This window comes from Callionymus lyra, chromosome 6 (assembly GCF_982586985.1).
Source record: "Callionymus lyra chromosome 6, fCalLyr1.hap1.1, whole genome shotgun sequence".
NCBI lineage: Eukaryota > Metazoa > Chordata > Actinopteri > Syngnathiformes > Callionymidae > Callionymus > Callionymus lyra.
In genome coordinates this window covers 30,722,201-30,744,458 of record NC_141823.1, presented here as the reverse complement: position 1 = coordinate 30,744,458, position 22,258 = coordinate 30,722,201, and the positions used below count along the sequence as shown (strand labels likewise).

General features: G+C 37.9%; 2 protein-coding genes across 4 annotated transcripts; one reads left to right on the top strand and one right to left on the bottom strand.

The window, feature by feature from the left end:
* On the bottom strand, positions 1-12,074 carry LOC148078170 (annexin A4-like). 2 transcript variants are annotated; one of them, XM_087792728.1, is made up of 15 exons: positions 11,997-12,074; positions 9,617-10,070; positions 5,601-5,638; positions 5,407-5,508; positions 5,246-5,333; positions 4,342-4,436; positions 4,057-4,170; positions 3,791-3,881; positions 3,088-3,167; positions 2,911-2,967; positions 2,749-2,842; positions 2,577-2,672; positions 1,907-1,965; positions 1,233-1,355; positions 1-1,162 (listed from the first exon to the last, which is right to left on the bottom strand). In XM_087792728.1, the coding sequence occupies exons 2-15, from the start codon at positions 10,059-10,061 to the stop codon at positions 1,103-1,105; spliced, it is 1,542 nt and encodes a 513-aa protein (XP_087648854.1). In that variant the 5' UTR covers positions 10,062-10,070; positions 11,997-12,074; the 3' UTR covers positions 1-1,102. The 2 variants fall into 2 exon arrangements, with proteins under 2 accessions (XP_087648854.1, XP_087648855.1); XM_087792729.1 differs by lacking the exon at positions 11,997-12,074 and adding an exon at positions 11,899-11,918.
* A 1,023-nt stretch (positions 12,075-13,097) lies between these two features.
* On the top strand, positions 13,098-22,215 carry LOC148078169 (zinc finger CCHC domain-containing protein 24-like). 2 transcript variants are annotated; one of them, XM_087792732.1, is made up of 5 exons: positions 13,098-13,376; positions 14,483-14,668; positions 15,149-15,199; positions 20,464-20,628; positions 21,046-22,215. In XM_087792732.1, the coding sequence occupies exons 1-5, from the start codon at positions 13,149-13,151 to the stop codon at positions 21,151-21,153; spliced, it is 738 nt and encodes a 245-aa protein (XP_087648858.1). In that variant the 5' UTR covers positions 13,098-13,148; the 3' UTR covers positions 21,154-22,215. The 2 variants fall into 2 exon arrangements, with proteins under 2 accessions (XP_087648858.1, XP_087648859.1); XM_087792733.1 differs by lacking the exon at positions 15,149-15,199.
* Positions 22,216-22,258: the final 43 nt, after the last annotated feature.

Genomic DNA, 22,258 nt, shown 5'->3' with positions numbered 1-22,258 from the left:
TACGGATGTTTTTTTGTTTATTGACGTGAGCAATGTTTGCAAAATTATTACAAGGCACTTCCCATGACGATGCTCTATGAGAGTGTTCTTCATTTCAAAAAATGTATATGTGGCACAACAGGGTTAGAGCTGCAAACTAGATATAGCTTAAAACAATTATTGGCAAAAGAACGCACTCTAGTGGCAGAAGGTGAGAAGACATTCACACTGACGGAAAGACACTTGCTCATATTGACACGAAGGTTTGTAGTTTGTATGAACCTCTATTGAAACTTTGGCTATAGAAAGCAAACATACAGTGGTGGAGCATGTTAGGTTGCATAGATACATAATGATAAAAAACATGAAATGTGATTTAACCACTGGATATATGTCGCAAACACAATTCAATTGGCTTACAATGCAAGTAGAAAATGATTTATCTAATCCTTAGTTAACCTTAGACTTGTTCAACATCACAACATTTGCAGCCCTGTGGCCAACAGAGTTTGTTATTGATGGTGAAAAGCATGGTTAAAAGTGGACTTTATGTCTACAACATCAAAGAGTCCAAACACTGCACCAAGTGGACCAATGCTTTGTAAGGCTGAGCTTATGATGAAATATAAACCATGTTGAGGTACACGTTTTTTTTTTTATCATTCATCGTTGTGTTCAGCTATATTTAAACCTCTGATAGTCATCTAATCACAAACATTATTAGTATCGTTAGGCACATCTATGTATGGACCATCGAGAGGACCATCTATCAGAACTAGCGTTCAGAAACTTGCACTTTAACCAGCACCCAAGTTTTTTGGATGTCAGTTGCTTCAATTGGAAGTGCTTTTCTAAATGTGAAACACCAGACATTTATTAATAACAAAAACTTCATCTTTATATCAAATTTAAGCTGCTTACAGCTTGAAAAAATATTGTTAGTTGACGGATTATCTGCTTTCAATCAGTGTGAACAATTCAATTACTACAAACAAATTAACTAACAAGCTCTATGTGGCATCTATGGTTATAGAGAAAACAAATATAATGCTTGATATAGATTTAATGTAGAACAGTTGTATGGCAGATTTAAGTTGTCCTGTCCAGGATTCTTCATGGTCGTCTAGTCGCTGCCTCCACAGAGCTTCAACAACAGCTTCTTGTAGTCTCCAGAAGTATCACCCTGGAAACACAACACCCTGAGCAAAAATACTGCACATGAAGGTCACTGTGGACTACAAGTGGAGACTTACTGAGATGTGAGTGTAAAGGGACTTTCCATAGGTCTTGACATACTCCTTTCTGATGTCCAGCATGTCCACCTCAGAGCGGGACACCATGATGCGGATGAGGGTTTGGTCCTTTGTCCCTGCCCCCTTTTAAACACACAAGATGTGAATAGAAATTAATCTTGAATAGAAAACGCAGAGAGCAACACTCTTCTGATTTAGGATTGGGGCTCCTTTATTAACCTGCTCCATCACTATCTATAACTTTGACTGAAATACCTACAGCATGAGACACAAATCAAGCATTGTGTGTCAGTCAGTAGCAGAAAACAACAGTTTGACATGTATAGGTTAACACTTCTCCTCATGCTGACTGACTGACTGCTAACCTCATTAAATCTATACAAGTAACAATGAAAGTTTATCTGTGCAAACAAGAGAAACAAATGGCCCAGGAGACACTTTTCTGAACAGCATACTTCCACCAAATCAGTAAAACTATTTCCGTGACACAAGAACTAAGAAGGACAAGCTCCATACAAGCGGATGGCAAAAAACCAACATAATATTCTAATCATATTCATAGCACATTGCTAACCTCCATTCAGACAAAAGCGGCAAAAAGCATCAACTCCACCAAGAGTTAACTCTTTATATTGTCTTTAAAGCCTTTGGAGGAATATTGTTGTCCTGTTTACCTGCATGGCCTTGTGGAGTCTCTCAGCAAAGTAGGCTGGAGTGTTCTTGATGCATTTCACTGGAAGTAAAAGATGTTGTTTTTTTTAAATCACCAGAAAAATGTTTTCAGTACTATAAAAATATTAATTTATGAAGCAGTGACCATGAAAAAAAACACATTCATAGCAGAGATAAAAATAAAAAAGGACTTAAACACAACGTTAATAAATTATTTAGTCTCTAGCAAATTCTGAGACTTTTGATGATGTTTTAGACTGACGTGTCATCATGTTAAGTAATTGTTGTGGGAAGCGCTGTATAAAGTAGCAGTACTTACAAAAAAGGAACTGTGTGGAGAAAACCAAAGCCACAGAAAAACACAAAAGCAAAAGTTCACAGCAGCTGCAGTTCTTATACAAATGATAAGACAAGTAAGCAGAACACAAAAGATTGCAGGGTTGAATTGAGTCATATGAAAATATTAAACTTATTGGCTTCATTTTAATATGTGCTTGATGTTACTGATAACTAGGTGGGTTGCACTTCTCCCAGAATATAACAGAGATAAGATTATGAGGAATGTTCACACACTGAAATATGATTACATCACACAAGCATTCTTTAGTGTTTACCTAAACTTCATTTAATGAAAATATATTATTTAAGACATTTAAAAAAAGTAGGACATACCAACAGCCACCATGCCTGACTCCAGATTTCCAGACAATTCCCTGCAGATACTCTTCTCAATGTCTCGCCCGCACATCTGCTGGTACTCCTGGAAGACTGAGGACAGAGCAAACCACAGTTGAGACTGGAACAACTCGACTGCAGGGAGATGAAAGAATGTTTCGAAACACACCTGCCCGAAGGTGAGACTTGCTGCGAGCACAGAGGATGGCATTGAACTGAGACTCATCTGTTCCCACTTTGTTTTCACCAGCAGCGTACAGTTTCTGTTCAGAGACACACAAGTCAACTGAGGAATGTACAGCAACAACATAGTGACTCTAGTAGCTCATACCTGAGCATCCTGTTTGGCCACAGAAATGTCAACATGCTCCCTCTCATCACGGTTACCCTGGAGAAAACAAATGCACATGTGGAACAAAAATATTACTTCAGACGCACATAATAATACATTCGAAATAATGGATTTTCCCCCCAAACACGTATCAACATTGTGGTCAACAATATCCACCTGACAAAGAGAAACCAACAGTCGACGGAAATGACCGGACGTATCACTGGTGATGGCGTCCTCCAGGCTTTTTCCATAATCTGAAAAAAAATGTAAAGGCACATTTAGAACTTGGAAAATGTAATTTATTCCTACTTAACAATAACAAGGCAAAAACAAAGCAAAGTAGAAAGCACACAAATCAACTTGTGAATCTTCTTAGATCCCAATCTCATGGTCCTGTCTGCTGTGGAATCTTTTAATTATTGGCCATATTTATATCATTTGTTTACATATAGATTTAAGGAAAAACAGTGGACAGACAAATCTTATTAAATTGTTTTTGCTTTATTTTATGTGACATTAACATTTTTATTTCAAATGCTACATGTTCATAATAGCTTTATTTCTAACAAAAACTTTGAATGAATATTAAACACATGATCCTAACAATTTTTTCCTTTTTTTCTTAAACAAATAAGAATTAGAAACATAGACAATAATTAAACATTGAATAACTTTGTGTGGCCTTTTTTGTCCGTATGTTCTGTCTTTTTTGATACGATACCAAAAATAACATTTACTGTATTTGGCCCTTTGATCGATATATTCAAACAGTTTCCAGAATACTATCATCTTTTTGCTCAAAAGTGTCTGGGAAATTGATATAATAAAATCTATTGTGTCAAAGTCTCTGCTATGAGGAAAAGTATCCATATCTTACCAGCTTTGTAGATCCTTGTAATTTCACGGATCTCAGCATTAGAGCGAGAAGAGAGAATCTCAATCAAACATGCTTCATCGGTTCCTGCACCCTTAAAAAAAACAAGAGCAAGTAAAACCGTTAGTCAGTATTGGAACAGATGAGTTGTATCTGTCTGACTCATCTTGTCTAAAAATAATCTCTTGATGTCTCCATTCCATGAGTCAAACAAACTGGTTGTGCCAAAGCCCATAATCATAGCATGAGCAATAATGAGAAATTCCAACCTTGATGGCCTCTCTGCACTCTGATGCGTCAAATTGCGTAGGGCTCTTCAACATGGCAAGAACCAGCTTCTCAAAGTTTCCAGTGAGCTCAGACTTCAGATCATGAGACAAGTCCTGACAGGAACACAGGAAAGAAAATGTTCAATCATGTTCAAGAAAAACAACTGTAACATGGTGACCATCAACATAAACACTGTTACATAAAGACACAATGAAAAGTAAAAGTATCTCCATAAAACAATACTGCAAGAGAGCCTTTGAACTCCCGAGTCTTCAGAAAAGTACCTTTCCATAAGTGGTTTTGTAGGCTGAGACCATCGGAACCCTTTGCTTGTTGCTTCGACTTCCCAGGAGTTCAATGATGGCGTTTTCATCTGTGCCTGTTTGTGACAATCACTACACGTTTATACTACATTTTAGATCTGACAGATGGACTTATGTTTTAAGTCACATTCAAAACAAAAAAAGCAGCCATGCCCAACCAAAACACAATTTGTATTGAAGACATACTGTGTATAGAGTAAGACTATGGACAAGATACAAAAAGATCAAGACCCCAAAAAAGGAACAGTGTGAAGGTGACATAAATGATAAAATTGGTAAAATTGAGTGGGAATAACCGTAATAATGTTGCTAGAGTATCAACCGAACAAGATAAGAATAAAACTCCCATCTTATTTTTAATGCAAACTTGTTTCTCTAATGTGTATTCACTCGTCAAGAAGGTGAATTAAAATAAAACAACTAGAGGTTTGAATGTAGCTTGTTTTTACATTTCCCGTTATTTTCTCTTCATTAGTACAGAATTCAGACGTGATTAAAACTGTGATGACTAAAATATATCTAATAAATTGACTTTTGCTTTTTATAATTGCTGTAAATGGTAGAGAGACTTTATCATTGTACAGTAATAAAGTTTATCTATCCATCCATCTATATTATTAATCTGCTAAATTCTCATTAACACTTCCTTCTTTCAAAAAATAAATAATACAATTAAAAACAATCGTTCAATGACCACTTTTCTTAGATATTCCTATATATGAATTTGAAATTAATTCTTGAAACACGTTTTAAAGCCTTATAACCAAAAAGCATGTCACTGTCATGGCCATAGACATAAATGAACATCTTAGAAAAGACAAACTACAACAAATAAGTGGCTTCATTCAACTCAAAGGAGACCTACCAAAGCCCTTCATGGCCTTTCGCAGAACTTCCACATCTCTGAGAGGATCTGCCCCTGGATAGTCCTTAATAGATCCCCTGAAGCCTTTCTAATAATAACAGCAGAACACATTAATAGCAGGCATTAAGGTAAGATACAGTGGAACAGCTGCTGGAACTTACTGGAATGGCCGGTGCCTGAGGGTTGGCTGGAACTCCACTTCCATAAGCAGGCATTGAGGGATTAGTAGGACCTCCTGAGTATCCCTGGGGAGCTCCTCCTGGCTAAAAACAGAAGACATTTGTTGTTGTTGAACGTGAGAGATCCAATAGAAAATGCTATTTAGAACTATTCTAGTAAGTATGATGTCAAGTACCGCTCCGTAGCCACCTGGTGCAGCTCCCCATCCTCCACCTGCAAAGAAACACTACAATGAAACTCACAAAAGTGATCATAACACTTGGGTGAATTGATGAATATTATTCGGTACGTTTTGTGCTAATGCGTAGTCATACTAGATGCCTACTTAATAAAAATTAAATCAGTGTAGGACGGAATCAGCTAAATTTGTATTAATTATTGCATAAACTCTAAATATAATATACTTTAATTATTTTATACCCTTTTCTTTTCCTTGTCCTTTTTGGTAATATTTCTTATGAAAAAGTATAAGGGCCACTCGAGGTTTATTTTATTTTATAAAATAAATTTATTATGAGATAAAAGACTTACAAAAATACTTTATTATGAGATTAAAGTTGTACAAAAAACTTAATTAAAGGTCCTATTTTATTAAGCTATATTATGGGGCCTGATTTACAGGTAAGGGAATCCTTAATTTTTTGGCAAATCAGCATCCAGCATACAGACTTTAAAAAGAAGATGCAAGATGAAAGAACCAGACGGATTTAGAACAAATTGTGCCACGTGCGGTCAAAAGAGGTTTTGTAGTCTCTCAAAAGTCGTCAGTAAAACTGTAGGGTCCAACGCTCTGTGGCAAATGGACTCCTATGATAAGCCCAAGCCTTCATTATATTAGAATAAATGCCTGCATTGACGGAATTGGTCGTCACAAAATGTGGAAGTACATCACACCAACAGGGACCCTAAAGTTATCCCGAACTACTTGTTAACACAGTGAAATGGTATATTTGTATGACCTTAATCCAGTAATAAAGTAAGTAAGGAAGTAATTATTTAATAATTAATTAGTAATTATTTGTAAAGCGCCTTTCACAGACTAGGGTCACAATGCGTTTTTAATGCATCATTGGAAAAATGGTATGAAACATTTAAATAAAATTCCCACTTTTTGACTTATACTTATTTTTTTATTTTTTTATAACAAAAAACTGAATGAGCCGCATCAGGGGGCTGAAAGAGCTGCGGGTTGTCGACCCCTAAACTACAGACATGTCTTTGTCAGATACAACACCCAGGTTTCTCAGGCTCAGTTTGACAGACTGACCTATAGTAAGTCGCCCACTTACTGACTCAACCCTGGAATTTTATCATCAGGCTCAATAACCAGATTTTCAGTTTTGCCCACATTTAGCCCTTATGTTTTAACTTAGCCATTGTTTGATTTCTAGCAAGCAATTGACTAAGCTGTTCAGCCTCCAAGAATTAAACAAGCAGTAGAGCTGGATGTCATCAGCAAAAAATGTGGTAAGAAACATCAGGAAATCTCTGAATGATTTTACCCAGGTGAAGTACAGCAAAAATAATAAAGGACCCAAAACAGAACCTTGAGGGACTCCACACAACAGATCTGCTGATTCAGACCTTATTCGATTGGCTGACACACTTAAACTCTGCCCAGAGGGTATAACTACCAATGTAACAGACCCTGACAGTCCGACTTCATCCCTCAGTCTTCTCAGCAGGATCTGGTGATCAACGGCGTCAAAGGCTGAGGACAGTTCTAAGAGAATTATGACGTCATTGGACACTTTGAGTAAGGCTGTCTCCGTAGAGCGATGTTTGCAGACTGAACTCATGCATGTTGCTCTGATCCAGGAACAATGACAGCTGCTCGGAGACAACGTGAGTAAAGGCTCCACAACGGCATGCTTAAATGCATTATGAAAAACCTGTAGAAAGGGAGAGGTTTTCCATTTTGGTAACCCAAACACTTTAATAATGAGCCTACACGGAAGGAGGTTGGATGAGCAAGAGGATGGTTTCATGACAAAAACAGGGGTGATTGGAGCAGCAGGACCTATGAGAGAATTAATGGTGTCAAACAACACTTTGGGTTTTTTCTTATTTACTGTTAACAGTTTGTGAATGTAATCAGATCTGGCAGTTTCCATCTTCTCATTGTAAGAGGACATCAGATGCCTGAGGTGAAGTCTGTGCACCTCAAGGTGAGTGGACTTGCAGAGACGCTCAGTCTTTCGACAAAGTCTCTTCAGGCTCAGGAGATCTTCATATGTCAAGGGGAACTTTATTTCTGTATTGTCAAGTTCGATTGAACAGTCACAACTTGCAAATATAATTGTCCACAATAAGGAAATCACTGAAGAAAAGAGGGTCAACATGGCAAAAAAACAAAGTATCGCAGTATGGGTAAAGATTACACGCTTCTAAGACCTAACTTTTGTGGCTAGCTTTAAACAATGTCATGGACAGATACATTAGAAATGTCTGGGCCAAGAATAAAAGTCTAAAATGTGGCCTTTGTGCTGAGTGAGCTCAGAAACATGCTGATCAAAGTTAAAAGCTTCAGTTAAAGTTCAAAGTTTCCTTGCACAGCAAGATGTGTTGTCATCAATATGAAAATTAAAGAATAACCAAGAATAAGAACATATTCCATTTTCATAATGGAGAATCAAACGTCCCTAAAATTCTTTAAAAACACAGCAGCAGGACCAGGAGTCCGTAGACTGACACACAATAGAAAGGTCTTGAAGAACCCACCATGATCATCTGGGACTCAAAAGAAGTGAATTCCTGTGTCTGAGTCACTTTGTATGTACACCTGTCTCTATAAACAACAGCTGGACCGTCATGACAGGGACAGGGCTTCCCGACAACAGAGCAACCAGCAGGAAACAGTTCATTAAGATGAATAAACTCTTCCTCTTTCTGACATGTCTCTGAAAGACACAATAAATGCAGCTTTCTACTGGTGGAGAGACCATTTAGTGAAAAGGATTCAATTTCAATGGACCAAGCATTCAACAGGCCGATGTGCAGAGTTGATGACATCACGGAGGAAGTGACAACAGAACGCAGCCGGACTTGTAGGAGGCTTCTCCAGCGGTCACGTGGGTTAAGGCTGGACCGCGCAGGCAGCATGTGTAAATAGGAAGGTACAAAGAGGTGATAAAAAACACTGAGTGTGTAGGCTCCAGGATCTCCGTTGAGTTGCAGGCAAACGGCAGAGCTGCCACGCTGTTACAGATTTCAGAGAGAGGAATCAAGCACAGATACCGAGGATGCCAGAGCGCAGAAGTGTTTAGCGCTTCTTCTCTTGACCTGGAACCCGACACGCAAGCCTCTTCTCCTTGATTTCCTGAGGACTTTGCCTGGCCCCTTACAGAGCAGCAAATACTCCAGCGAGTCCGAGTCGATGAGAAAGAAGAGGAGAAGAGGAAACGCTTGTTCGTAACTGTCCCGTGTATAGAAGTCCTCCATCAACTCTCTGATACTAAACAGAGAGTCACGATCATAAGTAAGGCTTGAGACACATCCATTTGAGAAAATGTAGAGCTTCTCAAATGGAAGTTGTACAGGGAAGGGACTCATTGATTCCTCGTGCTATTAGGCTGAATATTTCTGAGTTTAAGTGCAGGGGCGGAGTGAAAGGATGCTGTATTCTATTCCATTTTAATCTTTGTATCCTTTTCTTTGCGCATTTCCTTTCATCCATGTTTTTTATATTTGGAGTTTGTCATCCCTTTCGCTTTGTCCTTTTATGAATCTATCGTTTGCTGTGAACTGGAAACCCAGTTTCCCGAAGGAGATTTCCGAGGGATTAATAAAATCTACCCGTCGGTCGGTCTGTCTGTCTGTCTGTCTGTCTGTCTGTCTACACATGCATTTTGTACGACTTTAATCTTGTAATAAAGCATTTAGTACAACTTTAATCTCATAATAAAGTATTTTGTAAAGTAGTATGACTTTAAATCATCTTGCAATGAAATTAAATAAAACATAATTTGGATCCAATACTCCTTTATTGCTCCTCAAGATAATTATTGTTATTGTTGAGATCATGATTAGAAATAACATTTTATTCAATTTTGAAATAATTGGTTTATAATTTTTTTTATTGGCATATATACATTTATTTTCTTCCAAATGTGGCACCTGAGGAAATTTAAGTACCCACCCCCGACCCTCAGTTGGATGTAAATGAACGTTTGTATTCTAATTGTGCCTCACCTTGTTGAGGCATAGATGGATAGCCTCCAGCACCTTGAGGTTGTTGGTAACCTCCAGCTCCTGGTGGTTGTTGGTAACCCCCAGCTCCAGGGTGTTGTTGGTATCCCCCAGCTCCAGGGGGTTGTTGGTAACCTCCAGCTCCTGGGGGTTGTTGGTAACCTCCAGCTCCTGGGGGTTGTTGGTAACCACCAGGCTGCTGAGGGAATCCTCCAGGAGAAGGATATCCACCAGCTTGTGGTGGGAAGCCGCCAGCTCCAGGGGGATAACCTCCAGCCTGGGGTGGGTAACCTCCAGCTTGGGGTGGGTAGCCACCCGCCTGTGGAGGGTACCCCCCTGCCTGTGGAGGGTAGCCACCCATTGCTGAAGGGTAGCCCTGTTGAGGAGGGTATCCGCCAGCTTGTGGGGGGTATCCCCCAGACTGTGGTGGGTATCCTGGGTAACTCATTTTCAGGACCTGAGGTTTACAGACAGAAGAAGGGAAATGTGGAAATTATTGTATGAAGATTTGTTTCCAGTGTAGTCCTGATACAGATAAACAAATAAGGATCTTTTAAAAATATTTTTAAAGAACCATTTATATCAAGTTGCAACTTAATATTTTTAACCGGAAATCATATATTTGATTCCGGTTTCTATTCTAATGATCATGTATATATTTAACACCTGTGAAGTTTGTATTTTAATTATTATATACATGTTGTGGTAGTGAGATTGTGGATGAATGTGATGACCTTCAGCCATCTGATGGATATGACATTTGTATCAACCAGTAGCAAAAAGTAGCTTGTAGTAGTAACTTGAAGTTCATTATATCAAGAATACTTAAGTATAGGTATAATAATAATAATAATAATAATAATAATCTCTATTTATATAGCGCCTTTCTAGACCAGGAAGTAGGTGTATGTACTTGTAGTAAAATAAAGTTTATTCATTTTTAACATGCAAGTATATACCTATAGTATGCATTATGGTAAAATGCACTACATTTAATACTCAAGCGCGTTGTAAACCAGCAAGCTTAAGGGGCAACTAATGTGTAGTTTGAGTGCCACATAAATTGATCTCGGACCTTTATTGTACTCTTCAGTATGTGTCTTGTAACCTCTTGTTCGCTGAGATTTCAGACGGAGGAGAACTTAAAGTTACTTCAAAAGATGGTCATGATGAGGGACTTACTGCATCTTGAAGAGGAAGACTTCAACATTTGAAACATGTCAGTGAGTCAGGAGAGTTAGGTTTTCACAATAACAGCCCTTTCAAGCTTTTTATGCTTAACCTTGATCAATAAATAAGGCAGGTTGAATGTTTAAGAATTAATTGTTTGTATTTCTTTAAGGTTCATTAAGGTAATGCAAATGATCACAAGTACTACAAGATATAAACCTTAACTTCAGCCCTATATGACCATACTTAGATTAATAATGGGGGTAATACCTCAAAGCATATGTGTGTAGATAGACTTATAAACTTTATTGATCTCTGTAGATCTTCTTTGGGAAATTGTTTTTCCAACACACAGCAACACAGACGATAGAATCATAAAACAAGAACAAGAACAAAGTGCAGTAAAAAGAAAGTGGATCTAACAACAAAAGTCCAAATTTCTGCCATCACACATTCCCATAATCCTTTGCACTCTTAACTTCTGGGTCAACACAATCATATAGTTGCACAATAAAAAAAAAGTAGAATACTGAACCAAGAACCTAAGTACCATTTCGAAATATAGTATGTCAGATGTGAACCAAGTATACTACTTCAATTCTAGTAGAAAACCAGTACTCCCATAGTACCCTTAAACATGTTTATTTTTTTGCTAAGGGAGCACAAATGATTTATAAATAAAATGGTGGACAATTATTTTAAGACATAGGAACCTTTAAAGATCTTCAAAATTAATAAGGAGTACTTTGAAACTATTAAAAAATTCGAATTTAATAGAATAAGTTTCCTCTTTTTAGTATGCATCAATGTCAAGCATGAAATATCGAGATACATTGATGACATTAATGTGGACTATACGTTTAAACACTCTTTTTTCCGGGAGTCCATAAACGTTACATAATAGTTTTAGCTACTTATTAGCATTTCGCACTTAATCTCTTGACACAGAAGGCTAGCGTACAACAACATGTCAGTTTACTAAAATAGCATTGGTTCAAACGTCAATAACGGTACTAATGGATGTTACGATGCGGAAGTTAACGTTCGTTTTTTTTTTATTAAGGCGTAGCTTTTTTTAAACGTCACAAACGCGCTAGAATAAGAAACAAACAAACCCCAGGATTAATATCACAGCATCTTGTAAACGTCCCAGTGCAGTTCGTGTGGGTTAGTCAGCTCGATTCTTGCTTTAGAGTGAAAACATTTGACTTACCGTCGAGCTGAGCCGCAGAGCGAGAAGCTTCGAGGGTCAGACGGGAAGAGGGTGTGTCTTCAGCCCTGTTTCCGCCCTGCAGCAGAAGTAACACAACCTTGGAAAAACACGAACACGAACACAAACACGCACACGTGACTGCCCACACTCGCGCACCATCACCTCTCTTAAAGTTACCATGGCGACGAAGACGAAGTTTTTCACACGGTGGTTTTAAATATACCATTTCCAAAATACTAGTTTCGATTGAAATGTTGAACTAAAACAAGTAAATAAAAAAATCACATGAGTATTCCATCACTATGGTTACGCGATGTTAGCCACATGTTAGTGAGTAAAACCATCTTATGTTCTCCTGCTGGAGAATGAAGTGTTAAGAGATCTCATAATTAAATTGTCACCATAATAGGAAATTTAAGAATCATTTTAAGTAGCATTTATTCTGTTTTTGGTGTAGGTTGAACAATAGAATACGTTTATTAAGACATCCTGTGTGGTTGGCTCTTGAAGTAGTTGATCCTACAAAATAAAATTAAAACACGAAATAAAAAACCTACGCAGATTCCTGATATATCAATTTGATGTGTTACAAGAATTCAATAATGAGTGCAAACTCAATGTAGTTGAAGTTATTCACTATTTACTGTATATTCAAGGCTAGATAGATAAAATATCTACTTCGGGAAATTGTTGAGATCCTTAATGATCTATTTAAAAAAAAAAAACAGCAGACATTTTAGGGTATTAATACAGACCATATAGGGATAACAGACCATACCATATTGTGGCAAAATAGAGATACAATATACTTCTTATTATAATGGAGGTGCGAGAATACACCTCACCACTTGAGGGCAGTCTGTTTTTAGGTCAATACTTTTTTTCAACTTCAACTTGTAGTGTCTTTTTTATTTCTCATTTTAACTATGAGCTGATCTAGTGTAAACAGTGTTTACTGTGAGAGTTACACTAGAACATCTGTGGCATTTTCAAGTCCAGATCATGGAAGTTACTGTCCGATGGATGAAGTTCAACTTTCCTCTCAAGCCCCTCCTCTTTCCTCCGGGACTCCACATGTGGACCGTTGAGCTGAGGAGGGGACAGTCTGAGTGGGGTCCAGACGAGCTGCTTCCTCGGCCGTCCAGCGACATCATGACGTCCACCATGGAGACCAGTCTCCCCGTCTGTCGGCCATCGCAGCTGTTCAACTGGGTCTACATGTCTCTGCAGGACCACCATCGCAGCGACACCGGTGGGCTGAGGGAGGACATTTTTCCTGGAGACTTGAAGACCCACAAGAGCATCACAAGAGACCTGAGCTTCAACTATCTGGACAACATCTTCCACCTGAGCAGCGAGTTGCATGGCTACGACAGAGAGGTACACTGACAACCTCAAGTCAACTTTTTATAACCATAATGTTCTTATGTTATCTGTCATGACCTTCTATGGTTGACCCACACTGAGATTCTACAACAAGTATTTCCTCCACACCATCAGCAGCCATCTTTTATTTTTTTATTTTGGTAAATTCAGTCCAGAATATTTGAATGTCTCAGGTTATTTTAGCAGATTGGCTGCCTCAGTGTTCTTGCCAAATGTGTTAAATACATTCAGTTGTCAAGTAATCAATTCATTCTCAACCTTAAAAACACATCTTCAAACTTGCAACAAGAAGAAAAAAAATGCAATTCAACATATATTTTTTGAACTTCAACAGGATTAATTAAAAGAGCAATTTTGATTGAAAAGGATTGAGGTCATTCTCCAAGTCTTTCATGGCCAATTTCTCTCCATATTACTCTTGTCCTCTGCGAAACAATGACCACAGTTGTGATGGTGCAGATATGAATAGTTGACCTGACGTAGATTTTCTCCAGTTGTCATTGAAAACAAATGATCAGTTCCGTGCTTTAACAGTTATTTAGAGCACTATCTTCTTTTTGTGTTTGCATTCTTTGTTTTTTTGTATATTCTTCCATTAGTTTGCCCACTAGTTTATGGAATATTGTTTCAATGTTTTTATAAAGAATTTAGTGTATCTCAGGGACTGAGTGATTTTTTAGTATCGTATATATATCGTATATTTTTTTGAGTATCGTTTGTTAACTAATTACTAGCTTCGTTTAAAAAAAAAATCTTTATTCCGGGTTGGTATATTGGCTCACTCATTCCATTATTCACCACTGGCTAGTTTTGGTTTCATTGGGGTCTGTTGTTTGTATAAAATTACATTGGATCTGTTTCACAGTGAAGCACAACACTTGGTTCATTGGTTGGAATTAATTGAATTATTACAAAATAATTATGATTTAAAATGTATAAAGCAAAACAACTTTAATAGTCCTTACATAGAAAGGGAACATCTGTAATTTATTTATTTAATCTTCAAAGTCAAGCCTGAGGTTATTGCCAAAATCTCCTGCTGGTTTATTCATTTTAGAGTTTTAATTGAAAACATGTAATCATTTTGATCTTCCTGGCAGGTTTCACACAGAGGCTCACCTCCGATGTCTCACAACAACATCGTGGATGGCCTCAGCACTCTGGCGGACAACTTCTCTGAGCTCTCACTTTCCTGTGACTCACACAGACCGAGCAAACAACTCCCTCCTAACTACCTGTGCCACCTGTGTTTCACCAAAGGCCACTACATCAGAGATTGCCCTCAGGTGAGTAATACTTTTATTACCAGCTAGCGCTAATGGCCTTAAAATGACCATTTTTTAAAAATGACTTTTGAGACATATTTTATCTCTCTAAACGAGGTTCTGTGTAGTCCTGTGAAGCAATGCTACTTTGGTTGGTGTGTTTGTATTTACTTTTATCCATCCTCAAGAATTCCTCGGAACATTTCTGAGTGCCATGGCTGGTTGGTAATGAGAAGCAGATGCCAGTTTAATCACAGAGCTGGCACTAATGCGAGATGATGGGTTACGCTGAGGAACTGAGTTTGACCTCCACTACAAACAGCAGAGAAATATTACCTCTGCTGGATGCGCAGCTGTGGTCCTCACATCGATCCTGCTCTGAGGGAAACATCTGATATCTGAACCATGTGATGGACATGATCCACTAGCTGACCACAGAAGATCAAGTGAAACTTTCATCAGCTGCTGGAGAACGTTATGTTTAAATCTTAACTTTTGCAGGTACTGCAAAACAAGAATGGTTCAGTAGAAAGAACAACTACACACACACAGGTTAGTAGGAAGCCAACACACACACACACACATATCTATGTTCTTGTCAGACGGTTCCAGTCTGGACAAGAGGAGACACATTAACTGTCTGCAGACAATATTATACGCTGGTCACTCAGAGGCACAGATTTTAAATTAAAATTTCAGGTCAAACTCTGTTTAGATGTAAGTTATCTGACCAACAAGTACACACTTCAACAAACTCACCCACAACAATCTTTTTTACACCAGAATGTTTTGTTAACAATATATATATTTAATAAGTGTTGGTTAGAACAACTTAATGAATTTGTAACCAAACACATTTTAGATCATTTGAAAAATAAAACCCCACATTAAGTTCAGCACACATTTGACTGTATTTTGAGCCGATTATATAAAGATTTGAACTAAAATACACAATCATCATCAACTTCAAAATAAGCCCTTAATTTTTACAATTATTTGGTGTTATAAGTTTTTTCCATTGAGGTACTCCTCGTACTACATCAAGGAATGTCATGGATCAGTAAGATGAGAGAAACTATACAGGAAGTGAGTGTGAGTGTGTTTAACAACCATACATGAAGCAAAGGGGCCCTCAAAAGCTCTGCCGAGTCTCAGATGTGGAACATAAGGGTTCTCAAGTTCTGAACTTGTGATCTTCAGCCTCTCAACATGGCCATTATTTCTGAAGGTGTTCCCGAACCAACATGTAAGTGATCAATAAATTAAAATCAGATTAAACACTTGATTAGTGTGACCCCCAAAGCAGTTAGTCTATTTTCATCCCAAAGAAAAATAGAACCGTCATGTCTGAAACAAAAATAAGGAATGCGTTGAGGAGAAACACTGACTTTAAAAAGTTTGAAGTTGTTTAAATGTTCAATATTTTCAAACCAAGAAACAAAGAACATTCAAACTAATTAGTGATGGATAAATACATTTTCACAAAGATACAAACGATCATACCACTCCGAGGAGAACTGTTTCTCTAACTCAAGAAATTCAATACAAACATGTGCAAATCTTATTTACTTATTAAACTTGAAGAATGGAGGAAATCTTCGGTTTCTTTAGTTTAAACTAGTTAATTGAGGCAGACATTACATTAAAAGGATGTGACTGCAGGGTGTTATAGTGGCATTCACCTCTTACTCTCTGGCAAATTGTATTATTTCTGATTAGTTATTTATTATTATTTATTTTACAACGTACATTTTCAGACAACCAGTAGCTAACAAGCTAAATATCCTTCATTTGAATGTGTCTAGATATCTGCGTCTTCATATTTTTAAAGACCTTTAAAGATTTGGAACAGTGGTATTTGTTTAATTACATTTTTATACATACAAAAACATTATGAAAACATTGATATCTTCTCCTTTATGTTTCAAAATCTACAAAATGTTTAAATATATAAAAACTTTATTTTCCCCCACTTATTTGATGACCGCTCACACTAGTATGTAATGTGGGTTGACAGGCTGCCTAAATGATCCATAAATATTGGGTGAAGGTGAATATGTAGGGGAAAAAAGTAAGACCCTGAAGAGGTCAACCTGGTTCTTCCTGATGTATTGTTGATAGTGGGTAAACAACAAATGTCTGTCCTCAGCTGAATGTGGGTCAAGCTGCAAAAATGTAAATACTGGAATGAACAATTTAAGCTTTTTAAATTAACTTGTTTAATATGAATTTGGATTTGTTAAGCCAATTACTGAGTACACAGTGCAGGAGTGATTGTTGTGACTGCCTGTAGAAACACTACACAACTGCGTGGACCAGCAACAACATAAGAGATATTTTGCACACATGCACCATAACATAAACGTTTAAGTGTAAAAGTGATGCTCAACTGCTCTTCTTTGTGGAGTTTTCAATGCTCAAGTGATTATATCGGAATTTCAGATTTCAAAAACACTGATGTGTTTACAGTGCTCTGTGTATCCACGCCCTAAAATATGAGAACAATCTGGAAACGATCTGTGCAGCCTGTTTCTCATCCTCAGAACCATGATGTCAGAGCTGTGCATGTGCTGCTCGTGTTTCAGTCCTCTACACTGACCGTATGGCTGTCATCATCACAAAGGCATGCTGCTTCAACTCCGCTCTCTGTTGCACAACACTCTGCTTCCATTCTCCGAATGATGCTGTAGCTTGTGAAACTCTTTTTACTTCTGATACAAGTTGTTGACTCCACAGAAGCTCAACTCTCTCGCAGTCAATGGGGTTCAGTGAGGAGAACTTTGGCTCGATAAGGGAAGCATTGTTTCCTAAGAGGGGCTTTGGAAGCAGGCGTCAGGAAGTTTGACTTTATTGTTCAACCCTCTTTACTTGGCTGGAGTTGTCTCCATCCTTGTCTGTTTCTGTCGGTCTATTTGGTTCTCCTTGGAGGCCTCATCCACATTGTGTCGTTGACATCAGCCAGTCAGGCAGGAAGTGGGTGGGTGTCCTGGAAGTGATTGTACAAAGGAAGGATTACTCTCTCGTAGTGGAAGTTTGGTCCTTGAAAAGATAATAACTTGTAGAATGACTGTTTAAAGCAAACATTATTCAACTTTTAACTAGAAGGACTTGGGCTGGGTTGGTCTAAAACAGGATGTTGGGGGGGGACAGATGTGTGGATCGTTGAGACGATAGAAAGAAAAGATAAGAGAGAGGGATAGTGGTGGGATCAGAGAAGAGAATGGGATCTCAGGTTCTCAAACTTCAGCTGGCTTCAACAAGATAACCTAAGATTATCCTGACAGATAAAATCTATTATAAAGTAATGACTGACTTCATTTCACTTAATTTATCAGAACACTTCCATTCTAAACTGTTTTGTTAATATCAAATATTAAAGCAGTATCACAGTAGAAATTGCACATTTTCTCAAGCATCTCAAATGTCTGTACAGTTTGCACAGAATCCATTTAGGTGTCTAAATTGGTTCAGTGATTCTGTAAAGGTTTTCAGCTCTCCTGAACATGGCGTTGCAGCCCAAAATACATGAATGTAATAAAGATATGCAGCTAAACAACTTTGCTGCATTCAACACCTCGCAAACGTATTTCAAGACACAAGATTCACTTCTTTCTTCATATTATAACTTTAGAATTGTAAATTGTGTGTGACTGAATTTTGTTTTGTATGTAAGTTTGGGGGCATGTTCAGGGGATCCCTCACATCTTGCCCCAAATAGCTGGGAGGCCCAATGTTTAACCGACAATATGTTATGATTCTACTTAGACAGAAAAGAACAATTAAAGCTTCAACTCTGGTGTTCAAAACTTCCGTTAAAGACAACGATCCTTCTCTTCGCTTGACTTGGATGTTGCAACCGAGCATGAAAGAATTATTTGTCGAGCGTCTGGTTCCTCCTGCTTTGGTCCTTTTGTTTTCACTACAGATAAAAAAAAGTCTGGTGAAGCTTTTTTGCTCTGATAATCAGCTGGAGAAGATTAGCTCAGATAGAGTCAGGAATGTCTGCCAGAAAGTCTTCCTTTGATAACCGGTGTCAGTTAAACGCTAATAAACATGCTCTGGTATGATATGGATCTAAGAATGAGTGAAAAGGATTAGAAGTGTGGTCTCCCTTGTCTGGATTAGAAATAGTCTAGCATAAGTAAAGTTAAATTGAGTTCTGTCACTGAACTAGTAAAACTAAACTTTAATGCTGAGTAGGATGTTTTAATTGTTACCTGTTTTTTTGAGAATCCAATAATAGTCACTTGAGTTGTCTCTGAATTTGAAGCTGAATGCATCATCACATAAATAACCAAATGTGTCGGATCAAAACTTCCTCACCTGATTATTTTCTGACTGACAAAACAACAAATACAAAACAACAAATACATGAGGCAAATGGTGGAAACACACCCTGTTTTGTCAGTCAAAACTGAAGTTTCTTCCTCCACAATTGTCTTTCGTGTATATCAAACAAAGGGTAAGATTAATAGAATGGCGAGTTAACATCTCTATGTCCTGTGCTTCAAACCAGTAGTGTCCGGATGATTTATCGTGATTTGTTACACGATTCAATGGTACAATTACAATTTTCATCTGGGTTTGATTTGCTGCTCAGATCTTTGTGTGTTGAAATGTGGTTGTGGTTCTGCAAGGGCAGACCAAGAGCCTGAGGTATTGCTTCTCTAGCCTCCCACAGGTCCCCTGTGTAAGTCGGGGGCCTCATCTGCCCTTCAATTGGAGCTCAGCTGGTGAAAATGAGAAGTCGTCTATGCCTTACTTTTTAGCCAAACTTACTTACATGAGTTTGAAATACCAGATGGAATCAGTGGTACTTGTTGAGCGAGAAGAAACATAGCTCATGAAGTGATGATACACAGTGTTGCAATGTGCTTCTCAAAGAGACGACTTCTATTCGGGAACCTATTCAGGCAGTTATATCTGCAAATTACCTTGAGATCCGTACAGCTGTTTTTTGAGTGGTCATGCTAACAGACAGACAAATGCTAATAGTCATATCACTTGCCTGAAATCTTTTTTCTTCTCAACATTTTCTGGGATGATCGGTTTAATTTTGAACAGCCATGGTTGCACAGAGGAACACTACGATTCCGACCTGGCCATGAAATTAAATGTTTCTCACAAGGCGACTTTGTCCGGCTGACCCCCCAGCCACCCCGTGACCAGAAAACTGCCTTAAGGCAGTATGTCTGAGCGGCAGTTGTATTTGGCTCCAGTCATTTCTCTCGTTGGCTGAAGTCCTGGATTAATTTTTCAAGCTTCTGGAAAGAGAAAAGCACCACCACAAGAGCTTTTCTCTCATTTTGTAAACAAACTGAGATGCAGACTGTGGCGACAGGACTGGTTTAACATGTATTCTATAAGATCATATAACGTCCTTGGCGGAGGTAATAATTACTTTCATATCTGCTTTCAGATTAAGCTTGTTTGAATATCAGATCTATGAAAATTCTCTCACCAAGTGCATATTAGTTTAAATATTATTTAATATAAAAAGACTTAGACATTTTCTTTTATTGTCATTGCACAGAAAACACGTCAGTGAAACTGGCAACGCTGTTGAATGACAGACTTTATTAAACAGAAGTTAAAACATGATTACATGTTGTGAGAGTGTCATTGACTAGGGCTTCAGACTGTTATAAATAATACATTTAAATGATTTCTGTGCAATTTTAAGAATCCATTAATTAACTTCAGGCTATTCCATGTTTGTTGTCCACAAAATAATTTATCAACGTACACTTGAAAAAACACAAGACTGACCATCCCTGCCTGCATTAAACCTTGTTCTTATGTCAATCTTTGTGTAGGGTCGACCCAAAAGGAAAGGTCTAACTCCCTATCAGGGGAAGGTACGATGTTTTGGTGAGTACAAGTGCCCTAAATGCAAGAGGAAGTGGAAGAGCGCCAATTCCTGGGCCAACATGGGACAAGATTGTATCAAGTGCCACATCAACGTCTACCCAAACAAACAGGTACTGTAACTGCGTCTTTCAAATATGATCAACAATTAAGACTATTTCATAATACGCCATGAGTATTAATGTCAAAGGTCATAGCCACACCCTGATAAACTACAACCTTCACACATTAAACTTGTTTTCTTACTGCAGACCTGACAGTTGATTCAATTTAGCGATTCATAGGCTGGGTTTTTAACGTCAACTATTCCTTCTAAACTTCAGAACAAACGTCTAAAACAGTAGTTCAAACTAAATTAAAGAAAGTCTAAGTTTGGCTTCTTACAAACCTAACACTGTCAAAATATTCTTGGCAACAGCATGCGTCACAATCTGGAACAAGTTAAGTTATAAAACCTTAAGATGGTCATAATGTTCTGTCTGAGTTTTGCATGTATTTGTATACATCAGGTAATGAAATGACTGTTTCAGCGCCCCCTTGAGAAGCAAGACAAACCAGTGGATCACACGAAAGAACATCCACAGCAGCTGTGTGAGAAGTGTAAAGTCCTGGGCTTCTACTGCCGTGACACTCAGTGACACCTTCATGTTATGGCTCAAAATTGTTCTTTAACGTTCTTTGCTTCTGATAATCCCTCTACAGTACAAACTGTGAATTTGAGTTCTTTCTATAAAATGTACGTTTGTGTCTTTACTTTGTTTCTAATGAGTGAAAATAACCATTATTATTTGTTTGTGTTTGTACATTTACTTTATTCTGGATTGTACATGTGTATATATATATATCTTTGTTACAAATAATAGTTTTGTTTTCTACTGGGTGTTGGTACTAAGAATCAATTTGTATACCTTTCATCTTGAAAATGCTTGCTTTGTTTTGATGGATACTGTTCGTGAAAAAGTTCATTTTTGTTCATGTGAACATCAACTTTTGAGATTGTTTTGGACCTGAAGCCATTAAGTAATTTTCATCATGTTCTGTGTTAAAGTCAGAGTCCTTGGGGATCAAACCAGGCAATAATCCTTCTCCGCCGAGCAGTCCTCTAATCCAAGTTTGTTCTAAGTTTAACAGCCATACTTACTCCTCCTTAGTCAAACACCTTGAACTACTAAATATATTCCATAACTCCTTTCCAAAAAGCCACAGGGAAAGCAGGGGATGAACTGCTAAATCCAGACGATGTCATCCTTCTGTAGCTTTCTTCACATACGGGCCATGAAATGATTCCATCTTAGAGGCAGGAACATCACGTGGTGAATATATTCTCCCAAATTTAGATATTAATCAGTTGAAACAGCAATGGTTTGTCAGAGTGCAGATTACCTGTGGGCTTTAACCCTGATCTAAAGTGGGCGGAGCCAGTGCAAACACCTCTCCCAGGGTGGTCAACAGAGATGCATGCAATATTCAGAAGAAAGGTGTGGAAGATGTGTCCTCCACTTGTTTAAATCTAAATAAGATCATCTCTTTAGTTTCTCTAATACAATGATTAACTTGATCAGACTCCAAAAGACGTGAATCTAAAATACCTTCAAATATATGAAAAATGTGTAGCTCAGAAATGTAATGTCACCAAACTCACCAATGTTTACACCATCTGACTCCCTCTATTCAAACTCACTTTGGATGCTTCTATTGAGACACATGATGTAGGTTAGCTCATGTGATCAGCTGTGAAGATCA

What these genes read in the sequence shown, in the direction of transcription:
- LOC148078170 (XM_087792728.1), bottom strand. Translation starts at nt 10,061, where the DNA reads ATGAGTTACCCAGGATACCCACCACAGTCTGGGGGATACCCCCCACAA. An exon ending in TCCATCTATGCCTCAACAAG is followed by an intron (nt 5,639 to 9,616) that starts GTGAGGCACAAT and finishes GTTTCTTTGCAG; the next exon opens with GTGGAGGATGGGGAGCTGCA. An exon ending in CAAGTCTCACCTTCGGGCAG is followed by an intron (nt 2,673 to 2,748) that starts GTGTGTTTCGAA and finishes CTCTGTCCTCAG; the next exon opens with TCTTCCAGGAGTACCAGCAG.
- LOC148078169 (XM_087792732.1), top strand. Translation starts at nt 13,149, where the DNA reads ATGACGTCCACCATGGAGACCAGTCTCCCCGTCTGTCGGCCATCGCAG. An exon ending in TGCATGGCTACGACAGAGAG is followed by an intron (nt 13,377 to 14,482) that starts GTACACTGACAA and finishes TCTTCCTGGCAG; the next exon opens with GTTTCACACAGAGGCTCACC. An exon ending in GAACAACTACACACACACAG is followed by an intron (nt 15,200 to 20,463) that starts GTTAGTAGGAAG and finishes ATCTTTGTGTAG; the next exon opens with GGTCGACCCAAAAGGAAAGG.